The sequence below is a fragment of the Pipra filicauda genome, unplaced genomic scaffold, assembly GCF_003945595.2.
Source record: "Pipra filicauda isolate LSUMZ 115617 unplaced genomic scaffold, ASM394559v2 scaffold158_size1702193_pilon, whole genome shotgun sequence".
Taxonomy (NCBI): Eukaryota; Metazoa; Chordata; class Aves; order Passeriformes; family Pipridae; genus Pipra; species Pipra filicauda.
Window position 1 is genome coordinate 1,552,253 of NW_024104084.1, and position 26,782 is coordinate 1,579,034.

The 26,782-nt window shown below is 42.6% G+C and overlaps 1 protein-coding gene across 15 annotated transcripts in view; it reads left to right on the top strand.

The window, feature by feature from the left end:
- LOC114003380 (CUGBP Elav-like family member 4) overlaps nucleotides 1-26,782 on the top strand; it is a 699,867-nt gene that overhangs the window by 643,497 nt on the left and 29,588 nt on the right. For 5 of the 15 annotated variants that reach the window (XR_003546206.2, XM_027750316.2, XM_027750317.2 and 2 more), the window contains exons 9-12: nucleotides 1,958-2,038; nucleotides 3,069-3,134; nucleotides 4,785-4,865; nucleotides 10,915-11,058. Coding sequence is in view for 14 of the 15 variants with exons in the window: in XM_027750316.2 (XP_027606117.1) it covers nucleotides 1,958-2,038; nucleotides 3,069-3,134; nucleotides 4,785-4,865; nucleotides 10,915-11,058 (372 nt within the window). In the remaining variant the exon portion in view is untranslated. The remainder of the gene's footprint in view (nucleotides 1-1,957; nucleotides 2,039-3,068; nucleotides 3,135-4,784; nucleotides 4,866-10,914; nucleotides 11,059-26,782) is intronic. The other 10 variants (XM_027750326.2, XM_027750327.2, XM_027750330.2 and 7 more) reach the window with 6 other exon arrangements.

Here is a 26,782-nt window from a genome sequence, read left to right on the forward strand (position 1 = left end):
TCTTCATTTGCTCAGTAAACACAATCATCAGGCTAAGGAAGGAGACTTCTGCAGTGAGCAGAGATAATCACTTTTGTTTTTAAGAACTGCCAAGTTAAATTCCTGCTGGCTGTGACTTACCACAACTACTTCTCCCAAGTGGCCAAAGGTAGGGTATGAGACTACACGTAAAACACAGAGCCCCAAGCCACAAGTTGCTGCCTCCCCAGAGGTGCTTTAAATTCTCTCCTTTTCAAGAGCATCCAGGACAGTCTGGGTCAGTGTAAGAGCCCTGTGTGTTAGAACAGCCACTTTGCATCTTCTTTTCCTATGAGGAAGTGATTTCCAACTTGGAGCAAAACTGACTGAAACCAGGGCAGAGTCTTCCTACTGGCTTGCATGTGCTGTGAGCCAAGACGAAATTCCATGCATGATCTGGGGCATGAGGCACCCTCGCGAGAAAGAAACACCCATTTAGATGCTACCTTTGATGACAAGTCATTAATATTCAGGAAAATAGTTAACTCTAAAAGCTTTAATGTGGAAGGGGGAAAGGCTGCATTTAATGTCCTGTTGTCCCAAACATTTTAAATAAAGTATTTGTCCAGTTCTAATATTTAATCTTAAAGATGAACCATGGTTTTCAGTGTATATATCCTAAGCAGAGTGTCGTAGTTCTGATGGTCAAAGTGAGGTTCCAAAGGCAGGTGAGATATCCACAGGTGGGGTAAGGAAGGAGAGCAGCTCTCCAGTGAGCCACGTGGTCCAGTTCAGCACAGTCTCAGCTGTAGCTGGGAGATTGGGCAGTTCCCATATGTTCCCAGATGAGGCAAGAAATCAAGGAAAGGACCACAGTCAGACAGGTCCTGCTTAGTGACTTCTCCTGAGTCAGTGAAGCAACAGCCATCGCTAATTGTCAGGAGGTCAGAGAGAGAACAAACGTGCCCAAACCAGACTCATTTGGAAAGGAATGAAATGCTGTAACTGTATTTCCTGGGCAGCAAAGACAATTTCTTCTTCTAGCTCTACAAACAGATGAGTGCAAAGAAGGAAGGGCAGTTGCCTTTGGAGCAGAGATGGGAGATCATTTCCTTTACTGCAATCTGCAAAACCATAGCTGTCTCAGAAAGATTTGCTTATTTCACCACAGGTTCCCTCACCTTTCTCAGGAGATATCTTCTACCTGACAGGACTTGGTTATTTTGGAGGGTCCAAGTTATTATGATACATTCTCCCAAAGGGGTGTGGGAACTGGTGTATGACTCAACCTTTCATAGCTGTTGAGCTTTCTTCTGGAGCAATATGATCAGCATTCTGTTTTTTGAGGAAAACTATTTTGAGCAGAGGTTAAAAAGAATAGACTTTATTTGGTTTCTTCTTCAAGAGTGCAGGAGTAAGTGGAAACAATTTTTATATTTTCCAACCACTTCCTCCAGTTTCCTGGAACAACTACTCCTTAGAAATGTAGCTTTATGTCTCTACTATGCCCTCCACTGATCTCCCACAGGTTTTAATATATCCTCCTCACACCCCTTTGTAAGAAGTGAAAATCCCTACAGTGGGGCAGTGCTTTCCCATTTCACATACACACGTATTGAGGGACTTGCCAAAAGTCATCTAGGTAATTATTTCAACCTAAGGCTGCAATCCCACTTATTTCTTCCTGTGACTACCTCATTCTCAAAGCCCACGTGTCCAGTAATGTCTGTAATGAACAGAAGCCTCCAAGCTTTAGCCAGCTAATTGGGTTTGCTGCCTCAAAGTTTGGTCTTCTCATCATTCCTCCTTGTATTTTGGGAGAAAAGTGCAACACCTTGCAAGCTTCTAACATGACCAATGGTTATCTTTAAAGTTAAGTTTCAAGCTGGTATATCTATCTGTAAGAAAACACTTAATCCATGTTCCTTGGGTCTGTAATACTCACGTTTGACAACCTCCCCCACACTTTGCCATACAGTCAGTGTCTCTCCTTGGATAGGTGTATGGCACCAGATTTCCTTCCAAGAGGCCCCCACCTTTGCATCCTCCAAGCCTTGCCTCCAGCCACACCTCTGTGCGGGTAAGAAGGAAAAAGGTGGGATGGATGTGGGAAAGTGGCAGCTCCCTAAGGGATCATCCTACAAGGAATAAGCCGAAGGGACTGTGTAAATGTAGAACTGTGCAGCACCAATAAATACAAATTAAACTCATAACAAGAAGTGAAATATTAGGGCCAAGGTGACATTTGGACTGGAGGTTCAGCCAAGCTTTGCTTTAAATTTTTTATTGCTGCAGATAAAGAAAGAGCTTATCCAACACGTTTCTCTCTTTTTTCCTCCCTATCAACCAAAGGAGAAAAAGAAAAAAAAAAATCTTAACTAGCTTTGGTTGTATTTGAGCAAGACTTCAAAGTTTCACAAAAATAAACAGTTTTAGTGGGGAGGAATGCTCACTTGTAAAGAGAGAAAATGCACTTTGAAGCCAGCAAGAGACTGCATGCCTTATGGAGAGATTCACAGCATCCTCCCTGGAGCAGACAAGTGGTGTCCCCTGCCCCCCCCCCCGCCCCCCCAACCAGCTTCTTCTCTCTCACAGGGGGCTGCCTGGCAGCAACACAGTCCTTCGAAGGGATGTGGGGATGACAGGAGCCACTGCTTTGTTCTCTTCTCCTTCCTCCTGCTATGCCCCTGTTGTTTTCTGCTCTGATTGAAAGTTTCATGTGACTGTAGCTGTCACTGAGATCTGAGTTTGCACAGCACCTAGCACAGTGTCGGTCCTGGCTTAAGATGAGGGCTCTTTGGGGTTGATTACTGCAATGCCAAAAATCTGCATGCTCAGTGCAGATCCATAATTTAAGTTTGGGAAAGGAGGATAGAGGTTTATTTGCCCTCTGCTCCAAGGTCTCACAGGGTGATGGCTGGGGGACAGAACCCTCTTGTCCATGCTGGGGGGCTCTGTGCAGTCCTGTCCATAGGGCAAGGCAAGCTGCTCCTCTTCCGCAACCCTCAGCCCCTGGGTCTGTCTCACAACACGTTGATGATGAAAGAGAAAGGGAGAGTGCCTATCATATTTTAACCCCTTAATTCCTTCTGTCTCTTATGTCTCCACAGCACAGAGCCCCACTGCAGCAGACCCCTTGCAGCAAGCCTACGCTGGAGTGCAGCAGTACGCAGGTCGTTAGTATTAACACTTTCTCCCAATAAACCTTTCTCTTCTGTAAAGCCATTAATCTCTGAACACACCTCAGGGGGCTGAGAGAAGGGAGGTGTTTACTAATACAGGGGCAAGCTGGGGGTCACAGGCTCCCAGATTAGGTTTGCACAAACACCAAGCCCAGGGTCTTCTCCCACAGAGGAAGCAACCTCCTCCTTTTTCCCAGGGAATTGGTCCCACTGGCCTGTACCTCAGTGAAACTTGATCAGCAGGACTGTGTCTGGTTTGCCTTAGCACAATTCATAAGTCCAAAATCAGGCCACTGCTTTGGAGGCCACTTGCTACAACAGGTCTCCTGAATGCTGTAGCAAAGAGAGAAAATAGGCAGCCAGGCCCTGCAAAGCCACTGCTGCTGTGCCTGGCACGGTATGTAATGCCTGCACATACCCATTTTTTTAGGGTATGTGTACTGGCCATTCCCCAGTTAGTTAGTCTGAGACTTACTTAGGAGATACACAGACATCCTCCCAGCTTCCCAGCAGATTTCTCCACAGCTCCCAGTGGATCAGCCTCCACTCGTGTTGCCCTGTATGCTGAGCAGCTCCTTTGCAGTTGATGGACTGACACCAACCAAAGTGACCTGGTGCAGACCACGACCCCGCCGTGTTCAGCCTCCCCTCACGAGGTGTCCATGGCCAACGTTGCGAGGAAGCTGCCACCCCAAAGTCATTATTTCCTGTGGTAACTGGAGCGATCATGGGCTCCCGCTGAGGAATGGCTATTATCTCATGTCAGCGCTGTATCTGGAAACTTAATTTAATTCTCCATGTAGGGCTTCATTTGCCGGTGTTTTAGTTATTGTCATTTATTGCTTGTGAGGTTTGATAGATGGGAAGCAGCTCAACCCTTTGAGCTGTTAATTAACCCCTCTGCACACACATGGCCCCTATCCCCTTCTCTCTGGTCTCGCAGCCGACCCATACTCCGTATTTTTAGCAGCAAGACACATCATCTACCATCTGTGGTAGTGAATGGCTCCCCTTGTTTGCTTGGTGGGAGAGCTGAGTTGGGGAAAATTGTTTAATTGCTGCTCACTGTTTCCACTGTGTTTGTGTGAGAGAGAGGAGGTCTCTATGGACATGAAAGAAAATGTATATCCAAGGGTGTATGTGCAACTCTGTCCGTACAGTGTGTGGGCATATGAAGGCAGGAAACATGCATGTGGATTGTTTTTACGAGCACGGGAATTAATCAGGGTACAAGGGAGATTACACAGGGGAAACGTGTGCTCGCTCTCTGCACGTGGCTGTCAGCATGGGCCCCTCTATGCTGAGCTCGAGAATGGATGTGTTTGTGTCACCATCTGGAATGGTTGCGCATGTCTTCTGGGAAAGATCTCAGCAGAGACCCCCATTTACACCGCATGGCTCTCCTCGGTGTTACTGCTGACGAAGCTGAAGGGAGGGTGGGTGCTCAAGGCCATGTGGCACCTCCTGGAGCACAGCCATGGTTCTTCTGCCACATCTCAGCCTGCACGAGATGGCCCCTCACAGAGCCAAAAGGCAGGGTGAAAGCCCACCTCTAGCTTGGTATGGTGGCTTGGAGTGAAAGTTCCTCGCTTCCCAGCACTGAAATCTGTCCTTCTTTCTTCTCTCCCTTTCTCTCCCCTGTAGCTGCTTATCCTGCTGCTTATGGCCAGATTAGCCAAGCGTTCCCACAGCCACCTCCCATGATCCCACAGCAACAGAGAGAAGGTGAGTAAAAGTGACGTCTTCCTTTGTGACCCCAGCAAGCCATCCCCATCACGTGGATTCCCCTCCTTGTACACCTAGAGTATCCATTAAACGCCTAATTGCTTTGGATCCCTGGTCCACTGAGTGTTTCTCCATTTCCGTATATGGCACAACATCGTTGTCACAAAGGATAATATGGAGAAACATGCTCTTGGGGAATTGCTGATGATATGTCCTCAGTCCCCAGGGAGAAGAGAACGCTGATGTGCACAGGCCATGGAAAGACCTGCTAGCAACATAGGCAATAACGTCCAGTGGGGGTCTGTGTCTGAGAATACATACAAAAATGCAATTGCATTGAAATAAAGAACTTTGTAGGAAACTCCTTCATTAAAAGCCAGTAACATGATTTCAGACACCTGCTATTTGGAGATCAAGGACCTGCTATTTAAAGTAGCTTATCCAGTCCTTTCAGCCTCCACTGGTAATCTGGAAACAGAAATCAGATCCTGTAGAGCACAATTTCTATATCAGGATGAGAAAAATCATGTAGTAAGGGTACCTATTTCTTTACATTGACTATCAGAGGAGCCTGAGTAATCTAGTTCACAGTATTGGATGGCTTCACTGAAGACACGAAAAGTAAGGAGAGGTAAATGTAACATTATTGCATGTAAACACTTTGGGAGACAACTGTGCCATGTAATTTTCCCTTTAGAGTCAGTGGGGAGCAGTGGAATCCTCAGAGGCAACCCACTTGGGTAGCTCCAGTTGTCCTCCAAGGAGTCCACTGCTCCCTTTTGACAAGAAAAAGGGACTGCTTGCCTAAGTGAGGCTTTAAAGTCAGGTGCTCCAGCTTAGCAACCCTCATTTTAAATAGTTACAATTTAAATTTTATCCTCTATAAGATCACTAAGTCAGATATATTCTATATTATATGTGTTATTATATATATGTAATTACATTTAATGTTTTAATATAGTGTAAGAGTCAGAATGAAATGGATCAAGATTACACTATCAAGCTAAAACATTCTGATGGCCTAGAACTACTTTCAGGGAGAAAACTCATTTTGTAAGAAAATTAGAAATGTTGGCATTTCCATCTAATTTGGAATTAATTTTTTTCCTATGTCAGAATTTCCTGGGGAACACAACTTCCAGCTCCTGATTAGCTCCAGTGCATGTCCCTGCTGTGAGAACAGATGCACAGACCTATCATATCATTACAGAGATGTTTCCCCCATGCTGAAGGACTTTGCTTTTTATTACTTACTGGGGCTAGATTAAGCACAGGACAAAATGGCGAGCAGATCATTGCTCAGCACAGCACAGTGCCAGGAACTGTCAGGAGCAGGGGAAAGCTGTGGTGCACTCTTTGAAGACCCTCTGCCTGAAGATCCCTGTGTTCATAAGGCATGGTGTGTCTCTGTGGGTTGGGAGTGAGTGTCACCCAGTGGACAAGTTATCTCATAACTCTTCACTCCTTGTAAGCAGCTGGTATTGAGGCTGAAGGTGGTTGGGGGCCAGAGATGAGAGATGTACGACCAGTCCAATGCAGGTTGGCACTCCCAGTGTCCCTCATTTTCCTGCAGTGTTAGGATGCTGTGGCATTCTCTGCTGCTAGAGGATAATCTGTGAGACGCAACACTCCATTTTAGCAGAGGGTCAAGACCTTTAAGAATCTTTAACCTCTAACAGGAAAACACAGCAAGAGGGAACTCTAATAATGACGGTAATGCCCAGTGCTGAGAAGAGTACTTTATGTTTGCAAGGATGTGCATAAACATTGATTCGTTAGTGAACCAGCCCTACCACAACAGTAACACCAATGATCACATTGATAATAACAATGCTAAACTCTCCGCTCCTGGATCCCAGTTGGATAACAAGCCCAGAAACGTTTGGCTGCTGGAACCTTCCTGTAGAGATTAGTCATTACTTCCACACAAGCACTGAGGCTGACGGCAGCTGACAGGGCGCATGGGGTGGAATAGATCCAAAGCTATCAAAACTTGAGATGAAATCTTGATTCAGGCCATGTCAACCACAGAAAACTTGGAGGTAATTTTACATTTGAATGGTATTACTCATCTTAATGTAATTTCTGAAACTCAGAAGTACACTTACACATTAAAATAAAGTGGTACAGGCTTGTGACTCTCACGTGCCCTGTTCGCAAACACTCTGGGGACTGAATAGGAAGCAAATGCAGAAGAGGCAATGAAATTCCAGCCTCTGAGTGTTTGCTGGAGAGGTGAGGTGTGCAGCTGACCAAAGTGCTGCAGGCTAACTTCACACAATCTTACAGGACAGCCCAGTTTTAGTTACTGTTGGAAAACAAGTCTAATCATAGCCTTTCCTTGTGACATTGCCTCACGGTGTTAGGGATGCAATGATACATAGTTGATATCTGAACAGGTATGTGGAGTTAACTCATGTTGACAGTGGGCACCAAGGGATAGGCTGGGTCTGTAGCTGTCCCGGTGCTAAAAAACTAACAATGAGCTGAAGTGTGAAGAGCATGGACAGAGCAATGGCTTAGCAGTTCAGGTCCAACCAAGCCAAATCAACCATGTGGTTCTGTGCCCTGAGTAACAGGTTTTTCCATTATCCAGCGTGGTTCCCCTGTAATCTACAAATGATTCATAAACTGTGAGCTCCTTAAAACTCTTCTTTCTTTTTTGTCCAAATCAAGGCTACCTGTGCTTCTTGTGTATAAATGTACAGAAATATATATAACTTAAATTCATAAAACCAAGAGCCATGGTAGACATCAGTGCAAAAATGAAACTTCATTTTCTTCTCATAATGTGTCATGAGGGTGAGATTTCAAGTTGGCTCAGAGCCCTTTTAAAAAGAAAAGTGAAGCCTGTGGTAAATAATTTTATTACTGTATTCAGCCCTGAACTGCCAAGTATGCTGATCTCCAACAATCCATTAACTCTGTTCAAAACCAGAACTTTCTCTCCAGCAAGTTAGTTGGAGTCTTCAGTAGGGTTTTTCCATGCCCACTGGGATTTTCCTCTTGCTCCAGTGATTTGAACAAGTCTCTCAAAACTCATCGCATTTGTGCACTGAGAACTAACTTAGATTTTCATAGAATTCTGAGATGAACAACTCACAGAATCATAGAATAATTTGGGTTGGAAGGGACCTTAAAAACCCTAGGTCCAACACCCTGCCACAGGCAGAGTCACCTTCCACTAGACCAGGCTGCTCAAAGCCTCATCCAACCTGGCCTTGAACACTTCCAGGGATGGGGCATCCACAGCTTCTCTGAGCAGCCTGTGACAGTGCCTCACCACCCTCATAGTGAAGAATTTCTTCCTGATGTCTTGTCTTCGGTTTCTTAAAAATATACATGTATATACGACGAGACAGCCACATACACAAAACCATAGTCTACTATGGAGTGCCTATATTAACTTGCAGCAGGCAAAAAAATCCAACAAGGTAGAATGGTTGAGGCAGACAGATCATGTTTTTTGAATTCTTTACCAAGGACTCTAACTACAACAGGTAACTTACAGATGGATTCAACAAAAAATTGCTTATTAAACTCCAATGGCAGAATTTTCATATGTGAGGGGGACAAAACAAGTCAAACTATCCCAATGTTTTTTTTTCTCAGAAGCAGGTGGCATTTTCAGTACTGGAAATTAGCCAAAAACCCTCTGTAGTTGGGAACAAAGTGAGTTCAGCCTTGCATGTCTGAGTCAATATGGGAAGCCACAGCACAGGTTTCCTAGCCACATTTCAGAGCTGAGCTGGGCTTTGGGGATGGTCCCTGCTTTTTCACACCCTCACTGGTCTCTTACTCTTGGTCTTTGAGTCGTGTGAGGAAAAGTTGATTTCAAGGTGACCTAAGGGTTGTTCTCTCCTTGAGCCCAGCCTCTAAACATGGTCTAGATGAAGTTGTGTGCCTCCTGGTCTGCCTTATGCCTTGGTAGGTGTTTCTCAGCACACACAGGCAGAATCCATACTCATGCACAACGAGTCCAAGACCCCAGGAAATGCAGCTGGTATTTTTGAAAGAATTGGCCAGTTTTACAGAGCAAACTGCTGGCTCTGGTGATGTCAGTGGGAATTTTGCCACCAATTGCAGCAAAGCCAAGATTTTACCCATTCTATTATAATGTGGATCTCAAATCCCACAGCAGAAGTGCTCTGGGGCATGTTCAGATGAAGGAATGAATTTTTTCCCTGTTATTCTGGACCATGGTCTTCTCCTGGGCAGAATTTTCTCAATTGTAACAGGCATCTAAGGGGGTTGGTGTTTGTTTAACACTTTCAGACTGTTTCATATCTAGCTTACCATGCCAATAACTCTGTATTGTGTGGAAGCAAATGGCAGCAAGGATTGGAGAAGGGATAGTTGCTCAGTAAAGAGACTAAAGAAGAGGCAGACAGGAGGTGGGGGGAAACTGGAAAAGCTTGGCATGAAATAGGGGAGCCTGACTGTGGGCCACTGAGGTTCAAAAGTAATTTAGCTAAGCAGATGACCGGGTGCCTAATTAGTTAATTATCCCACCATACCACTATCCCCCACATTTGGAAGAAACCCTGTTACCATCCCCATGACCTTTAGGAAATGCACAAGATGCAAAGGATCAGCTGTTCCTTCATGACAGTCCTTTTAGCAAATTAGTGGGGAAAATTGTGCTTAGCAAATATTCATTAGGGCTTCATTTTCCATTAATCCAAAAGGAAATGTGGAGAGCCTGTGACTTCAATCATGCTGAGGCCCAGGAATTTTAATGAGCTTTAAATGGGCATCTGCCAGAATTCTGACTTCACCGTACTTCTCCTGCCAGCCGGGGGGATGAGTAATGGCTAATAAAAGGTGGGAGCATCTAGGCGAACTCCTCTCCCTAACAGGAAAGGCAAAGTTGTAATTTGCTGTGTTATGACACTGTAATTATGCCCTGATGAAGAAAACGAGAGTATTAAAAAACCCTTTCCTTCCCCACAGACATAAAAGGGGGAAAGTTGACTGAGTCAGGTCACAGGGTTGCAGGCACATGGACTAGGGGGAAGGAGGAAACCTTCCTTCTCTCTGAGCTCTTATACTTTTGGCAAAGGGCGTGCACTGTATCCCCTCTCAGCAAAGCAGGGCTGGAGTTACCTCTCGAGGCCAATGCAAAGCTGGGCATCACCTGGAAATACCTTTGGAAATAAGACGATTAAAAAAAGAATCCCTGTCTCTTCAAACTGTACAGTTTTCTGCTATTGAACACTGTACAGGTGTTAAGTGTTTAATTTTTTCAACAAAACTTCTTGGACAGACCTGCCCCCCTTAGACTGTTGCTCAAAGACACTATGCTTAAAAATAAAAGCCAGGTTGAAGAGTTTCATTCTAGACTATTTGACCAGAGGCAGGTTCTCCCTCTTCTGTCCCAAAATACAATTTCAACAGAACATTTTTTGAAGGTCTCTACTTTAACAGAACGTCATATTCCAACTAACTCCTCTCTGGATATTTTCCCAAGTACCTTTTGAAATCTGTAAGAGAATATGTTACAGCATTGAAGCAAAAAAGCCAATCCCTATTGTCTAGTAATCTGGATTTACATCCATCTCTCTGGAGATGGAGATGGTTCTGCAGTCTCTCCTGCAGAACCCTCTAGAATGGAGAACATGGCCAAACTGTCCTGATCTGGGGGAGTTATCAAGATGAGTCACACTGGGGGCTGAATGCAAAATTCTACAGAACAAAATGACCCTGTGGGTTACAAGGAACAAAAGAAAATTATGAACCATATTCTTTCATTCTTGTGTTACTATTCCTCCATTCTGCCTTTCCATAGCCACATGTGCCAGTGCATTCCTCTGTCTCTATATTTTATCCTGCTGTCTGTCCTGGGAAGGTTAATGAAGTTACCATAGCCTGTAGGTAACTTTTTGAGTTCCTGGTCTTGTGCTTTGTCATTCCTCTGAAAGTCTACAAGCTGCTTCCTGGAGGTGACCCTTCACCAGTCAGAGAGAGAGGATGCCAAAGTAAATGTCCACCATGTGCTTTCTCGTATCCTATTTCTCTTCATTCATGAGTCTTCTTTTTCTCTTGATAGGACCAGAGGGCTGTAACCTGTTTATCTACCATCTGCCCCAGGAGTTTGGGGATGCTGAGCTGATGCAGATGTTCCTGCCTTTCGGTAATGTCATCTCCTCGAAAGTGTTTGTGGATCGGGCGACAAACCAAAGTAAATGCTTTGGTGGGTAAAGATAACAAAACAATTAGATTCATCCAGGAAAGGGCTTTCTCTGAATACTTTACCTTTCAAACTGCTTTCTTTCTGCTTAAGCTTTATGATTTCTCTCAACTTACTCCTGTCAATACTTTCCCCCTTCCCACTTTCTCTCCTGATTGTCTCATGTTCAGAGTTGTGTGCGCTGCTTAGAGGTGAAGGTTTGGCGTTTCACCAGCAGCAAGATGCTGCAGCTGCTGGTGGTGGGCTGGAAAATATCCCCCCATGTAAGGGCAGGTGGGGATGGTATAGGAAAGACTAAAGAACCTGGGGCAAAAGGGCAGAACTGGGGGCTAGGTGAAGTATTGATGAGATCAGCAGAGGGAGCATGTGGCAGAAGGGGAGTTTCTGTACCTAAGTCAAAAAGACAAACATGGGGTCATGGGGTTGAAGGGAAGACAGAGCTGTGGGGGCAGCTTTTCAACAGCTGTGATGCATTAGACTGCAAGGGGATAAGGGCTGACCATCAGCTGAAATCCTGGTCTTATGGGGGATGGGGGGGCTGAGGGGGATGCAGGAGGGAAAGGGAGGGGAGGGGAGGGCAGGGGAGGGCAGGGGAGGGGAGGGCAGGGGAGGGGAGGGCAGGGGAGGGGAGGGGAGGGGGAGAGGGGAGGAGGGGATGGGAGGGGAGAAAGGGGGGGGGGGGAGGCGAGGGGGAGGCGAGGCGAGGGGATGGGAGGGGAGGGAAGGGAAGGATGGCTGCTTGAAGGATCACAGTAAGACATGCTCTGAGCCCACTGGACCCAAGGCAGCACCCCAGCAGATACAGATAGACCAAGGTAACCCTGTGCCTCGCTGACAGGCTGTGCTAGAGGCTGGGTTTGAAAGCTGCACCGGGATCACATAGCTCTGGCCTCATCACTGGCTCAACCTCGCCAGCTGGAGCAGGAAAAGAGCACAGACTGAGCTGCCTGTGGGGCAGCAAGCAGGAATACCCTGAGGGTGGGCTCAACCAGCCAAGAGCCATGGGGTAATGTGTGTATGGGGTTTCAGTGGTATGCTGCTGTTTGCAAACGTTCACTTGTGGCAGTGCAGCAGAATGGGGACCCTGTCACATTTGATCCCATCCCACCTGGTGGACAGGGTATCTCCCCCATCCATGTGCCCACCACTGGGATCTGTAATTTCTCTGCCATTCTGCACTCTTTGCAGACCTTCCCTGAGAAGTGCAACAGAACAAACTATTGCTTTTCTTTTCCTGTTACTTGCAGCTAATCTGGACTCTGTCTCTCAGGCAAACTTCCAGAGTTAAGACTCATTGGAGTTTCATTTGATTTTACAGCCACTCTCAATCTCCACACTATGCTTCCCTTCCATGCTGCCTTCCCCTTTCCCCTCCTGAACAGCCCACCTCCCAAAACTCTTACCTCATCCCCTGCTAGCTATGGTGCATGTCAGACAGTACTTCAAGAGTTTTGTGCCCTTTCTCTATGCACAGTTCCTCCTACACATCCATAGAGGCTCTGGATAGGATATTTTCCCCTCTGTTTGAAGGAGCCCTGACCCCTGATGAGAGGGACACAGAGCTCCCCTTCATCAGGAGTCACTGGGTTGCTGCACGCTCAAGCACCGGAGGAATGAAGGACAAAAAGTTTGGTGTGTAGAGGCAGTTGGGAAATTCAAATTAGAATCCAAAACTATGAATTAGCCCTGTTGTCTCCAGAGCTCACCTGCTTTATAGAGCTCCTACCATATAAGAGCTCGTAACAAGATAAATAGACCACCAAAGATCCAGGTGACATCGAAAACTAACGCTCCAAGGAGATCCACAGATTAGAAACGGACTTTTGGCAGTGAAATTGTCATCAATATTTAGAGGAATACTGAGCCTGGTTCTCCACATATTGACAAGTGGGAAGACCAAAGGTATATGGAGAAACGAGGTAGGAGTTGAATGTAGAAAGACAGAATGTCTTGTGCTGGACAGGTATTATCCTTATCCCAGCTCAGCTCAAAGGCTGATAACTACAAGATTTCATGAGGATAGCCACACATACCCAGTTTGTGGGGCAGGGTTTTGGGGCTGCATTTATTGCTGTTCCCAAGGTACTGCGAGATCAAGGTTGATAAGTGAGTAGGAATTGAGGGATCTTAGCAGAAATTTTTCTTAATATTGAGTCTCATTGGGAAAGACTAAACATCAGCTTGTTGGATGAAGTAAACTCCAAAACTAACTGTGGGATATTGAAGCCTGGAATAAGAAGGTGCCCTTTGGAAGTGTCGGCTCAAGCTCACAGGCCAGTGAAAGAAGGAATTAGAGATTGCTAGTGGATCTTTGTCACCTTATATTATCTTCTGAAACACAAAAAGTTAGTGTTAGTTAGTTTTGGGTCCCAGGTGTCAAGCCTCAGTTTTCTTTGGATTTAACTTAATTACCCATAGAGCTGAGTGCCTGCTGTGATGGTTGGTCTCAGACAAACATGTTGTCTATGCTGCCATGTGCACCAACTCCAGAAGGATAGAAATAGCAGAAGCACAGGTATCCAGTTATCACTGCTATGTCATGATGCTTTTCAAAACCCCCCATCCTGCTTTAAAGCAATGTAAAAATGTAAAGGGAGAGTACAGAAAATCAAGCCTTTCATTTGTTTTTGCTAAGTCTGCTGAAGCTGGTACTGATTGTAAATTTTTGTTCAGGAAGTAAATTTAAATAAAAAAATAAATTACTTTTTCCTAAAGGAATAAAAGGCATTTTATTAACTTTGAAAATAAGAAAACTCCTTCCTTTTCTGCTTAAACATTTCCCAAAACTCAACATGTAAGAACATAGCATTTGCATTCTGTTTCACTTTTTTTTTAACCCAGCTAAGCTCTCCAACTGCTAGCCTGGGGGGACAATTCTGTCTGGCCCCAGAAAGATATTCCACCATTATATGACCTTTTAAAATATATCTGCTATGCAGATCCCAAATAAATTGCTGTAACAGAGTCTAGCCCCAGGTTGTCGAGAAATTGTCAAGAAGTCCTGCTTTAGACAAACTTAAAAAACTCTATGAAGAAAAATGTCACCATGTTTTTTTCCATAGGAATAGAAAAAACTTCATTTTTTGCTTTTGCCTCACTGTTGAACCACATGTAAGCAGTTGGCCCAAACTGAATGAGTCAGTAGAGCAGCATGTCAAAATAGAATTTTGGAGGGCCACAATGATTATCAGGGGCTGAAGCACCTCTCCTATGGAGAGAGTTGGTATTGGTCAGCCTGGAGAATAGAAGATACTGGGGAAACTTTATTGCACCTTCCAGTATCTAAAGGAGATACAAGATAGCTGGAGTTGGATTTTTAAAAGAATATTTAGTGATAGAACAAGGAGGAATGGCTTTAAAATGAAAGAGGAGAGATTTAGCTTAGATATGGGGAAGAAATTCTTGGCTGTGAGGGTGGTGAGGCACTGGCATAGGTTGGTTGCCCAGGGAAACTGTGGCTGCCCCACCCCTGGAAGTGTTCAAGGGCAGGCTGGGTGGGACTTTGAGCAACCTGGTCTAGTGGAAGGTGTCTTGCCCACAGCAGGGGGGTTGGAATGAGATGATCTTTAAGGTCCCTTCCAACCCAAACCATTCTATTATTCTGTCATTCTATGATTTTATTCCTTATTATTTGGCTCTGATTTCTCCCCTGCATTTCAAGTACAAATTTATCTCCTTTGGTGACTACTGGCAGGATGGGCAATTGTGGGCATATTAGAAAGAAGGTGAGATCAGCCACAAGCCTTTCTCCTGGTTTCTGGAGTCCCTGACCCTGCAAAGAACCACTAGAACCTGCATGTGCTAAAGAAACCATGCCTGGTCAGGAAGCCTTTGACTTTCCCAATTCAGAGGCAAACAGCAAACATCAATATATATAAAACACCAATATAATGTATAAAAAACCACTGATATCATATATAAAATGTGAAAGTGCTTAAAATATGTCTGTGCTTTTCCATAGTGGGACTGCCTGCTGTAGTGTGTAAGATTGCCTGAGAAACCACCCTGACTTCTCACTGAAAAAAAGTCATTTAAACTGGAAGGCTTCTTTGCCTTTGACTTTTCTTCTACTGCACAAATCCAGGCTAGATCCAAATCCTTCACTTTCTCTTACCATTTTTCCAACCTCTGGCTTTTATTTTCCCTCCACCCCTACCCTGATGCAGCTGTAACATGGCCAATGCAGACCACCCTTCTCTTTTCCATTCAACAACACCCTGTCTATCCCCATGGCCTGAGCCTCCACCACACCAACCATATCAGCATCTCCTTGGGTCTCTCCTCAGGTTCTGCCTTGTCCACATTCTTGTATTCAGAATTACTGATTTCACCTTCACAGCTCTTTGATGCTCTGCCCTTCTCTCGCCTCTCTCACTAGCCCTTCACTCAATGCCCAGCTGGTACATGCACCTCTTTTGCAGCCAACATATTTCTCCTACTGAGCCATGCTGTATATTCCCACTGAAATAGCAGTGCCACAGCAGATATCATTGTCTCACTCAGGGAAAAATTACACTGAGTCGGATATTCCTTGAAGACAGTGACTCCCATTCTCACAGTAGGCTGGTCCAGGAAGTCTTGCATGGAGGTACAGTGTGCACACAGCCTGAATGTCAACATCTGCAGGACCCCAGAGCTTGTCTCTGCACAAGGCAGAGATTGCACTGGGTCTCCCACCTTCCCACTACACATATGTAGGTTGTTCTGTGTGTAGGTATGCTAAATGTCAGAGGATGTGAAAAACATCTTTGTGCTGGTCTCAATGGTTCTCGTGATAATTTTCCTCTCAGTTATGCAGATAGTTTAAATGTGAGCAGTTTGTGTACAAGGATTAAAGAAAACTCCAGTAAAAAATGACACTATTAAGGCTGCTAAGACAAGAAAGCAATCTGAGAAGAGCTATTCTTCACCATGCTCACACATGGCTAACTCTACCTCTGTCATAGGGTGATGCAACAATACAGCCAGGGATCACTCACTGTTGTCCCATAAGACACATTTTAAGAAAGTATTTTAAGACATTAAATTAGTGAAATACAGAGACAGACATCTTCTAGAAAAATTTCTTAACAGAGAAGAGAGAGAAAAAGATAGGTTTGGGAAATATTAATTAGAAAGGCATGACAGAAATTAGAAAAACGAGAACATGGATGGAGCAGAAGAGGTCAAATGGTTATCCCAAAGTGTCAAATAAGATGTAGATAAATTAAAGCTGGAGGAATTGCTTCACCGGAACACTTAGAAATTCATTCCTCAAGTCACCTCTTTCAGAAAGCAATAAGCACCTGGATCTGCCAGCTTTTTGCACACCATTGAACAGTAGACACTGACAGGCCAGTTCTGCTCCATGTTCCCCACATGTCTCCTTGGCATGCGCCTGTTTCCCATACCCAGTGGTGTGGCAGCTTCAGCTTTTCTCCATGGGCCAGTGACTCCAGAAGGATGTCAACAACCTGCCTTACGCCCAGAGAGACACTGTGTTTTCCCTCCATTCAGCTCGACATGCTCTGACACCCCAGGTGTAAGCTACCACAACCGCCAGATGTTTTCCTCCTTTTCTGTGCACTCCAGACGCACTTTCCCATCAGCAGAAGGGATGTCCCACCTGTTTTTGAAATGTCCCACAATAAACAAAGCAAGGAGCATTCTAGATTTGACTACAAAATACAAGGACTTCTTAGGACCATAGATTTACACATCCTAAAGGAAATATCTTGTTTGACTCCTCTTACAACGTGAACATCTAGTTTCATTCCAAATTTCTGCAGGCTCTGCAGGAAAGTTGAAAGTTACTAATGGGCCACCTCATTTGGAAAAGCATCCAATCTTCTCTGAAGATGCCAAAATAGAGAAAATAACATCACTTGATGAGAGTCATAACAGTTAATTAAGTTTGCTGTTAAATATTTCTATTACCTACTAAACTCCTCCTAGCTTATGAAGAGAAACTGAAGAGACAAAGGAGAGAGATTAAAAGTGAGAAAAGCAGTGAGAAATGAGAACTGAACACAGGAGGGGGCGAAGCTCAGGAGAAGGGCTGAGGGATGGGTAGAGCTTGTATCATGTTATTAAAAACATGCTGTGCCAGTTAAATGCTGCAGTGTGGTGGTAAAAAGGTGAAGTGGGAGATGCAAGGCAGCAGGCAGGTCATGATGATCTACAGGGTTTCAATCTGGAAGCTGAAACAAAAAGAAGAAAGACGCATCAAGAGACTAGGACACTGACAAAGCTATGCAGGGCCCTGGGACCAGGGGCATTGCATATTAGGTCTAAAGTGCATTGGCAGCACTCCATAAGACATAGGAGTGGAACAAGGGACCCAGAGGTACATTAGAAAAATATTGTTCAGCACCTGCTGACAATGTGCCTCCAATATGCCCTGCCAAATGTGGCACTTTCTCATTTAATAAAAAAAATATTAAAAAAAAAAAGCCAACAATTCTCCTTGGGTTCATCCAGAGAAATGAGCAGGTGCAGGAATAAGGTGTTGTAAGGGAAAGAAATTCCAGTTGCATGTTCCTACCCCATATAGGTGATCATGGGTCAACCTAGCAGTGTTGCTTGGGTTCCTCTTCTTGTAGCAGTACGCTGACTCCTTTGCACAGCGTTTTAGGATGCATAGATGAAGAGAGTTATTTATCAGATCAGAGGTTTGGGTTTTTTTTTTTCTGACTCTTCTTTTGGTAAACAGAAATTCTTACCAGATAGATACATTATTAGAAAGGACTTGAGAGAGGTATAGCTCTGTTTGCTGCTGTTACAAGTACTATGATGAAGTTTATTTTTTTACAGTTAAACTGATTTCAAATTTCCTCTGGAAAGTCTCTACCTGATTCTTTCTCCCTTTAGCTCATAGAATTAGGCTCTCTTCTTTACTTTTCATGATCTAGTGGCAATACATTTTGTTTCAGGTCCTTGGAAAATCTCAGATTGTCATTCTCATATAGGTACAGCCTGCAGATCAAAGCTCAGAATGCAATGGAAGAAGCCACTAATTTGAATGCCTGAGCCAAGACAATACCAAAACAATTTTCCAGGCACACTAAACATCCCAGACCCCTGGTATGTTTTGGTTCAGATCAGCACTAATTTGTTGTGGTCCTCTCCATTCTGAAGGACCTGGCACAGGCGGACAGCCAAGGAGAAGATCATGAGGTGTCCAGCTTAGTGGAAACTGATCCAGGGGGAGGAGGACATTGTTGGTGTGCTTTGAGCTCCCAGAGGAAAGGGAAAGGAGGCACAAAAGTTTAATATTTGCTAGCTACTCTCTCTCTTATACTCCAAAGCAGCCAGGCTCTGAGACTTCAGGTCTGCAAAGTAAGGATGGAACTCCTTTCCAGCTGATAAGGGGAAGAGTTTTGTGAGTAAGAAAGAGAAGGAGCTGTTCATCAAGCTTACTGCACAGCACCTCCAGCCATTGCAGTTGGTTGGGGGAGGCTTTAGGGGGAGGAGGAGGAGCGGGAGAAGTATTAGGGCTGTGAGCCACTATTCATTTACAAACTATAATTAATTTGATGTTTAGATTAATTTCTGATGCACTCTCAAAGGTGCACTGAAAGCATTTTTCCTTTATTATAATGTTGATTGCTTATTGGGGAGATAAATCTAACTGTCAGTTATGCACTGACTTACCAAAACTTTCAGACCAAGCAAGCATGTATGCATAAGGAACAGCTGTTTGCAGTTCTCCAGTTAAAGGGACAGCTCTGTCTTTTCCCAATAACTCACATTAAAGAAAATCTATACATTGTACACAGGGACTTCTGCTTTCTTTTGTAGCTCAACAATTTATTAGACAAGGATATGTTAGCGGAATCTGTCTTCTGTTTATCTGACTGTCCATGTGTCTATCACTGTTCTATTCATCTCTTCCCACAAGTGATAAAGTCTATCCAAATTTTTTTTTAAAGTTATGGATAGGTGCATACCGACTGATATGCACACTTACACAACAATTTTAGATGTTCTTACTCCTGAGGTAATTAGATGGAGGAATTCATTACTGCAGGGTCATTGTGGCTAGCTCTTTAATGACCTTCAAAGGGGAAATGTTCACTATGTGGCTAATACAAATGACCAATGTCAAGAGTTAACACCAGAAGAAAGTAAAGAGAGGAAAGAATGAAAAAAAAAACCCAGACCTTTCAAAATAGTTTAAAAGCTTAATGTTCTGAGCTTCAAATCAATGCATCAGCACAGGAGAAGAACCCGACTGGGCTCTTGTGTGCCTGCACAGAGTGGAATCTGCAGCCACCTCTTCTAAAAACTCTATGATATTAGATAGAGTAGATGAAATTGAATTGTGTACAGCTGGTCCTACACATGCTCCAAGGATATTATAGTTTCACATGTAAACACCCTCAGGTTTGGAAATGCCAGAGGAGGGAGTTTAGTGTTGCTTTCATTATGGTCACAAGCTTCTGTTAGAAGTCATAATAATGACCCCTCCAGGGGGCAAGCCCATTTCTGAACTCAAAGTCATGGATTTGCAGAGTGCAGATTCAACACATCCTACTCTTGTGAAACTGCAGACCCACTATAGTATTTTGTCTACATATTATATCTGATTTATTTTTTGTTTTCCCAAGATCTCTCTGACACAGGTCAAACTCAAGCTGTAGAGTGGATGAGTCTCTATCGGTCTATCCAACCATCCAACCATCCTATGCATATATATCTATCTTCAACTTCTCTATAGCTATCTATCCATCCTTTCTTATCCACTGCACAGGACTGTGCTTCAGCGTCTTGAAGTCTTTTGGCTAGATAGTCATGAGCAGCTTTTCAATAGATCCCTGTGCTTGGCCTCAGGCCTTCCTTCCACAAGATATCCAAACCCTGCTACAAATGTGAATTTATTATTATTTCCTCATCTCTTTTCTTAAGGCCCTTCCCAGCAGAGCACTTGAAAGATCCACAGAGCTAAGTAACAGCATTATGACAGTGCTCATGGTGTCTTCATTTCACCAAGGGGCTCACAAGGCAGAGAAAGATATCCAAGACCATTTGTTAATCTTGGATTCCTAATCTGAGATGCCGCAAGCCTGGTCAGTCTGTTTGCTTGTTTTCTCTAAGTATTTAGCACAGTGCAGGGCATGCTGTGTTTATGTTTGCTTCAGATACAGGTACAGGCAGCAGCCCTTCTGCCAGAGAAACCTCAGGTCATGCATCAAACACCAAGGAAAGAAGAACACACAGTAGAGCTTCATCTTCACTGGCAAACTAAAGAGGCCTCACGTATCTGGTCAAATGCTATGCCATAATTATACATGTATTTTTAACTTTTTTTAAACACCATTGTCTTGACTTGGGCCATGACAACTCACGGCTGGACGTTGCTTGGGCATGACTAAGCAATGACTGTCTCTTGGCCACCCTCTTTTGAGAGAAAAGAGAGTTAAGTGATGCAGATTCAAGCCACAGTATACCACTGGCACTCAGAGCCTGCTCTATTTTGCTTAATAGTAAAAAAACAGTTTAGGAGATCTCATTAAAGGAATTTTGTGATATATGATATACTCAGCATAAATGGGATGTCACGGCAGAAATAGGGAAAAATCCTAGTTTTCCAAGGCAGCATCTGGTTGTACAACTACAAAACTATCCTTTCCCTGCCTTATTTACTGCCTACATTCCAACACTTGCAATAATGAGTCTGATACATTGCCATTTTCTCACCCTGTTATGTTATTCATTCTCAACAGTAATTAAAACAAGGATGCCATGAAAGAGAAAAATACAGAAATGTGTGGTTAGAAGCAATGCCTTTATGCATACACAAAACAATACAGAATTAAAATTTTATAGGTAACATAATTTCATGCATTTCTAACTCGAGTGCTTCATTTTGCAACCTTATCATTGTTTAAATGTATGGGCACATGTGATATCTTCCGTTTTCAAGTAAGTAAACCAAAATCAAAAAGATCTCCAGACAAGATTAGTATCTTCAAATAATATACATTGACATATTCAAAGACTGTCAGCAAGGTAACAACTTGCAGATCCCCATAAAAACGGGTATCATTTTCTTAACCATTTCTGGTATCATCTTTCTCAAATCCCCCCAAAAATTCAGTATCAGCTCCTCTCTCTCCACAGTGTTGATTTGTCATATCACATATGTACAAGTATGTGCACCATATACATACTAGATATATATTTCTGCAATAACAAACTGCAGATACAAGTTATTAAAACCAATGAAAATTGCTGAACAAGTGGTTTGAATCTGGGCAACCTGCTCCAATGTTTGCTGGCCTTCAAGCTGAAAAGCTTCTCCTTGTATTCAGTCTGAACCCCAGTTGTTTCCATTTATATCCCATCTCTCATTCTACCACTGTGCACGACTGTGAATCCTAGAATGTCTCAAGTTAGAAGGGACCCATAAGGACCATACCACTTTCACCAGTTGAACTTCAGTGCCCTTGATATTTAGCCAAGCATCTTTACTGTTCTAAAAGGGAGGAGGTGCATCTAACATCTAAGAGGGGTTGCTGTCTTTGGCGACTTCATAGGCAACAGATTTTTCCCGTTTTGACAACATGACCTACAAATTTGATTGTGTTCTGACCATGTAAAGGTGAAATTAGATGACTTTTCTAAAGACAGGTCTCTACCGACCCTTTAAAATCATTCCCTAGAAGGATTTCCAGAAATTGTAAAGCCTAGTCATTGTGTCTCTTCTGACATGGCTGAACAGATGCCAGAAGGATTATTGTGTTACTGGGCTTTTAAAAATATTTATAAGAGAATTTTTGCTACTGGATTTTTTAATTCAGTGCAAGAGCGACTTCTTTTTTTAGGGGTGACTCATATTTTTCCCCATCTCTTCAAACTAAGATTCCTGTCCTGATTATCAATAAACGTCATGCCTTTCTCAGGTCTTCAATTTGTCTATTCAAAGGCATTTTCATAAACATATTTTCAAGCAATAATTCTCTCCTCCTATTTCACTAATTAATACACAAGCTTATTTTCCCATCTCCTAACCAAGGGTGAATCAAGAGCTCAGACAGATCATTGGGCAGGGGCCCCAGAAGACAGAACTAGATCAAGATTTAGTCAATCTGTGATATGATTCAAGTCCCTCAGACTGAATGTAACTCTTCTGAGGAACTGCAGGTGGGTTTTCACTGAGATCTCTAGGATTCAGGATACTCTTTTGAAGACCATTAATGGTGGATGCTCTGCTGGCAAACCACAGGAATCTATCAGCAGCTATACTATAATATGATGGTGTCTCATTCCCATTGATGTTGTTGAAAAAAGAAGCCAGATGATCGTTTCCTTGTCCATTGTGGGTAGTTGAAAACATGGAGGTCTTACATTAACACTGAAAGGACCACAGATGTTACAGCTAGTTGGATCTAGAAGAGATATTATCTTCCAGTTCAAAACATAGCTGTACAACTCTTTCCCTTCCCCTCTTGCTACCCAGCATAGGTCAGTGCCAGTTCACAATATTAAGAGATGTTTTTCTTTCCTTTCCCCTCCCAGTGACTCACTGCATACGAGGAGGTTTTTTTTCCTTTGAGTTCACTTTTAGTTCTGTTAGCTGGTTTTCACACAGAAAGTAAAATATTGGTTTGAAAATTGTGGCCAAAAACTGTTCATCATCACTTCTGGCTTCTGAACAGAAACTTCCAGACTGTCCCACCAGAGAAGTTTCAGGTCTTTTTATTGGGTTGCCCCAAACTACCCATAATGAGGTATCAGGTGTTAACGACATGGAGGGAAGAGCTGTCCATCTAAGTAACAGTCAGCAAGAGCAAGATGGGGAGATTCTGTGCATTGATGCATCAAGAATGGATTTATTTCAGGGAGTTTCTGGGACATGAGAGAACTTACAAAAATAGTCACTAGTACAGTTCACAGTATACCTTCTTGGTAGGATTTCCTGGTTTGTTTGGGTGTTTTGGGGTTTGGGTTTTTTTCTTTGATGAGTCCAGGAAGGAATTTTCTTCACTGCAACAAAATATTTTCAAAAGAAGAGGTCACCTTTTATGACACTTGTCTCTTATAGACCAAGAAGGATGACTGGCGATTTCAGTAGCTGCAGTGTTCATACATGGCTTCCGTATCAAAAGTCACAAATTAGGTAGGATCCAAGAGAGAACCTGGGAGAAAAGAAATTAGATTAAGATGAGAAATAGATTGTGACATGGCTGGTGGGAACTTCAGTAATTATTTTCACTTGTTTATATTGGAAATTCCAACAAAACAAATGTAAAAATAGCATTTAATGTGTAAAACCTACATTAAACTAATTATTTGTCTCTGATTTTCCATTGGAGAAGAACATCTCCTCAAAAGTTTACCTTCTTTTTCCAAACATGTACTTTCCCCATAAATGTTGTATTGACATATCATGCCATCAAATGTTTACAAGAAGACTCAGAAAGCAAGTCAAGAAGAGTTCCATTCATGTCTGAAAGCAGTTAGGAAATTGCTTCAGTTCTACTCATCATTCAAAAAGGAAACAAATATTATTTACTCATCTATGGGTAATTCGTCACTGGCTACTTTGTTCCTTGTGAGAAAAATAATCATCATCACCTGGGCTGGAACATTATATTTCTTACAGAAGAACCACAAAGGTTTTTGTCCACAGCAGACACGTGTGTGTATTGGTCCAGTATTTGATTAATGGGGGCTCCAAAGAACGGCTCAAGTCTGAATCCTTCACTTCTTCCATCAATTTATTGGATAACTTCAACTTCTACTTATAAGAATGGGTAGACCACAGTCCATAGCATCAGACAAGCAATTGCTCATCCTTTAGACAAGTTCTGTTTACAGGAAAAAGAGTTTTTAATGTTAGCTCCATTCTTATGATGAGATCTGTTGCGGTTTTCTATATCAGATTTTTACTTCTTTTCATCTTTTTGGAAAAATTTGATCCTGATCATGTGCCCAGATGTATGCATGAGCCAAAACCAACACCAAATCATAGAATTATTTAGGTTGGACCTTAAAGATCATCTCATTCCAACCCCCCTGCCATGGGCAAGGACACTTTCCACTAGACCTTATCACCCTTATAGTAAAGAATTTCTTTCATATATCTGATCTGAATTTCCCCTCTTTCAGTTTGAACCTTAATCTGATCTGACCATGCAGTACTTTAAATTGTCAAAATTCTAATCTAATCTTGAATCCTAACCTTGCGTTTTCAATGTGAGTCATGACAGTAATTTTGCTATGAAAAATAACCTAACACCATATAGATTGCGAAAATGAAGACTCATAGGAAGAAAAGTCCTTCTTGGTCTTAAGGATCATATTCAGGGTCAGCATCTGTAGCACTCTACTTTCTTCAGAGAAGATACTGCTTCTCTCTACCTCTCCAGACAGAGGTACTCTCTGGAGAGCGTCCAGCAGACACTGAACAAAAACAGAGACCAACTTCCCCTCACACTCCAGCTCACACTGACTCGATGTATGGAGGTAGATTCATACACAGGAAGATGGGAAGGTGACATAAAGAAAATGCTTGTGTATTTCAAGCTACCTTCTGCATTGGGTGTTGTGACCTTTAGAGAAAGTTAATCATGCCATCTACTTTCACTCTTCATTTAATCTCCCCTTCCCATCTGTTCAGTTTCTCTCAGCTGGAAGCAAGATGAAGAACGAGTACCAGTCAGCTGTCTCAGTGGTCTGCAGCCCACACTTTGGGGCCATTTATTATAAGGCATTAACATCAATTGTCACCTCTATCATGACTGTTACCTCAATCCATGCCAGATTAGTAGGCAAGAACTGATTTTCTAAATATCTGAAATGCAAAATGAACAACAGACAGACAGACAGATATGCAGTATCAGAAGGGACTGTTCTCATCCTTCAGACTGAACTCTGAAATAACATATGCCAGATTCCTCAGCTCATGTGACAGGGTAAAACCTTCTGCTTGAGTCATAGCATTCTTTTTAGAAAAATCTCTCAATCAATATTTCATGTAGATAGGTGCTCTACCCTACTGCTAAACAAGATGTTTCCAAAATAGTTCATTACCTTCACTATTTAAAAAATACAGACTCAATGTCTTATTTCCACTTCAGATTTGTCAAATGTCTGCTTCCATCTAGAAGAAATCATCAAGCTCTTCTTTTTTTTACCCATTCTAAATCCCCCATATGTTTTATTAGGTATTATTTATAGCCTATGGTCGGAAGACTTTAACCTTCTCTTCAGTAAACTATGGCCACTCCCATTACTCTTTCAGACCTAGAATTATTCTTCTAGTCCAGAATAATTATTAAAACTTATTTGTTTAGTAGAGAAATCACCAGAACAGAAAATGCAGAATTCCAGTAAAAACCTTTCCTGAGCCATGCTGAGAGGTAACATTACCTTGTCCTGGGACTTTGAGTATTTCAGCACAATCCTGAGAGCTCATGAATTTGGCTGTTATCACAACATTCATCTTCTCTTGAGAAGCACTGTTTTCTATTGAAGATTTCCTCTTTTTATGAGTGACCCACTTGCTTTTTCCTGTGGATACTTAATTTTGCATTTGATTGGATTAAAATGGAACTCTCTACCTGAGTCCAGCCCATGCAGTGACCCACGTCAACATGACTTACCTCTGTCATTATTTCACTGTTTTTATTTGATAGGCCAATTTTACCAGTAATTACTTCAAATGTCTTCCAGGTAATATTAGAGAAGCTGAATAGCACAGAGATTTCAGCACATTGGTGAAGGAACCTACTAGAATCTCTGCAATTTTGTTTATCATAATTCACGATTTTTTTAGTGTTCTCATTTCTGGGCTAATTTCACTTTTTGTAAAGAAGGAGTCTCTCAAATTCTTCAGTAAAGTTTAAGTACACTTTATGATAACTTACTTTATTCACTAAACTTGCAATTTCATGCAATCAGTTTCATTTGACAGTTGCTATTTTCCATGAAACCATGATGATTGGTACTAATTGTATATCTTTAAATTCTTTGTCATATTATCTCATATAAAAGTTCTGATAATTTTTCTCAGACTTATGAAAATTTAACTAAGTTTACCAGGTCATCTAGTTTACATCCTTAAAAATTAATATCAGAATTTTTTTCCTGGAACACTTTGAAGGTTTTCTAATATTCCATAAATTTCTAAAATGAACATTAGTGGTTCAGCAAATTTCTGAGCCAATTCTTCGAATATTCTGAGTTTTCAATTATCTCATCCTGCAGATGTGAAATATTTTATAGTAGTTGTTTAGCATAGTCGTCAGTTACTGACTGTTCATACATTAAAAAAATAAATGGATGGATGGATAGGATGGATAACTGGATAGACAGATCCCTCTTGGACATGATTAAACATCAGGGGAAGGTTAAATATTCCAAAAAGTCATCCAACCCTATTAGACACCGGAAAACAGCTGAAGTGCTATGCCCTTGATCTGCAGACGTACTCCTTTATTGAGTATTCCAGTACCCATAAATCACCTTACAATACAATACCTTCCAATGCACATATACATTATAGAGCTACTTACATACAGATTGTATCCTGAAATTCTCTACAGCACTAAAAAATTGCAAGACAGCAGCTAGTACATTGTGTAAAGAACACAGCAAGGTAAAGACCTTGCAAGGCAATTAAAGCAAAACCTCCATTCTCTGATAAGACTAATAAACACAGAGAAAAGCAAACTGAGCAGTTGTAAGGCTGAAATGGACTGAAGTAGCAGGGAAGTTCTGAGGAGTAGGTGGCCAGGTCCTG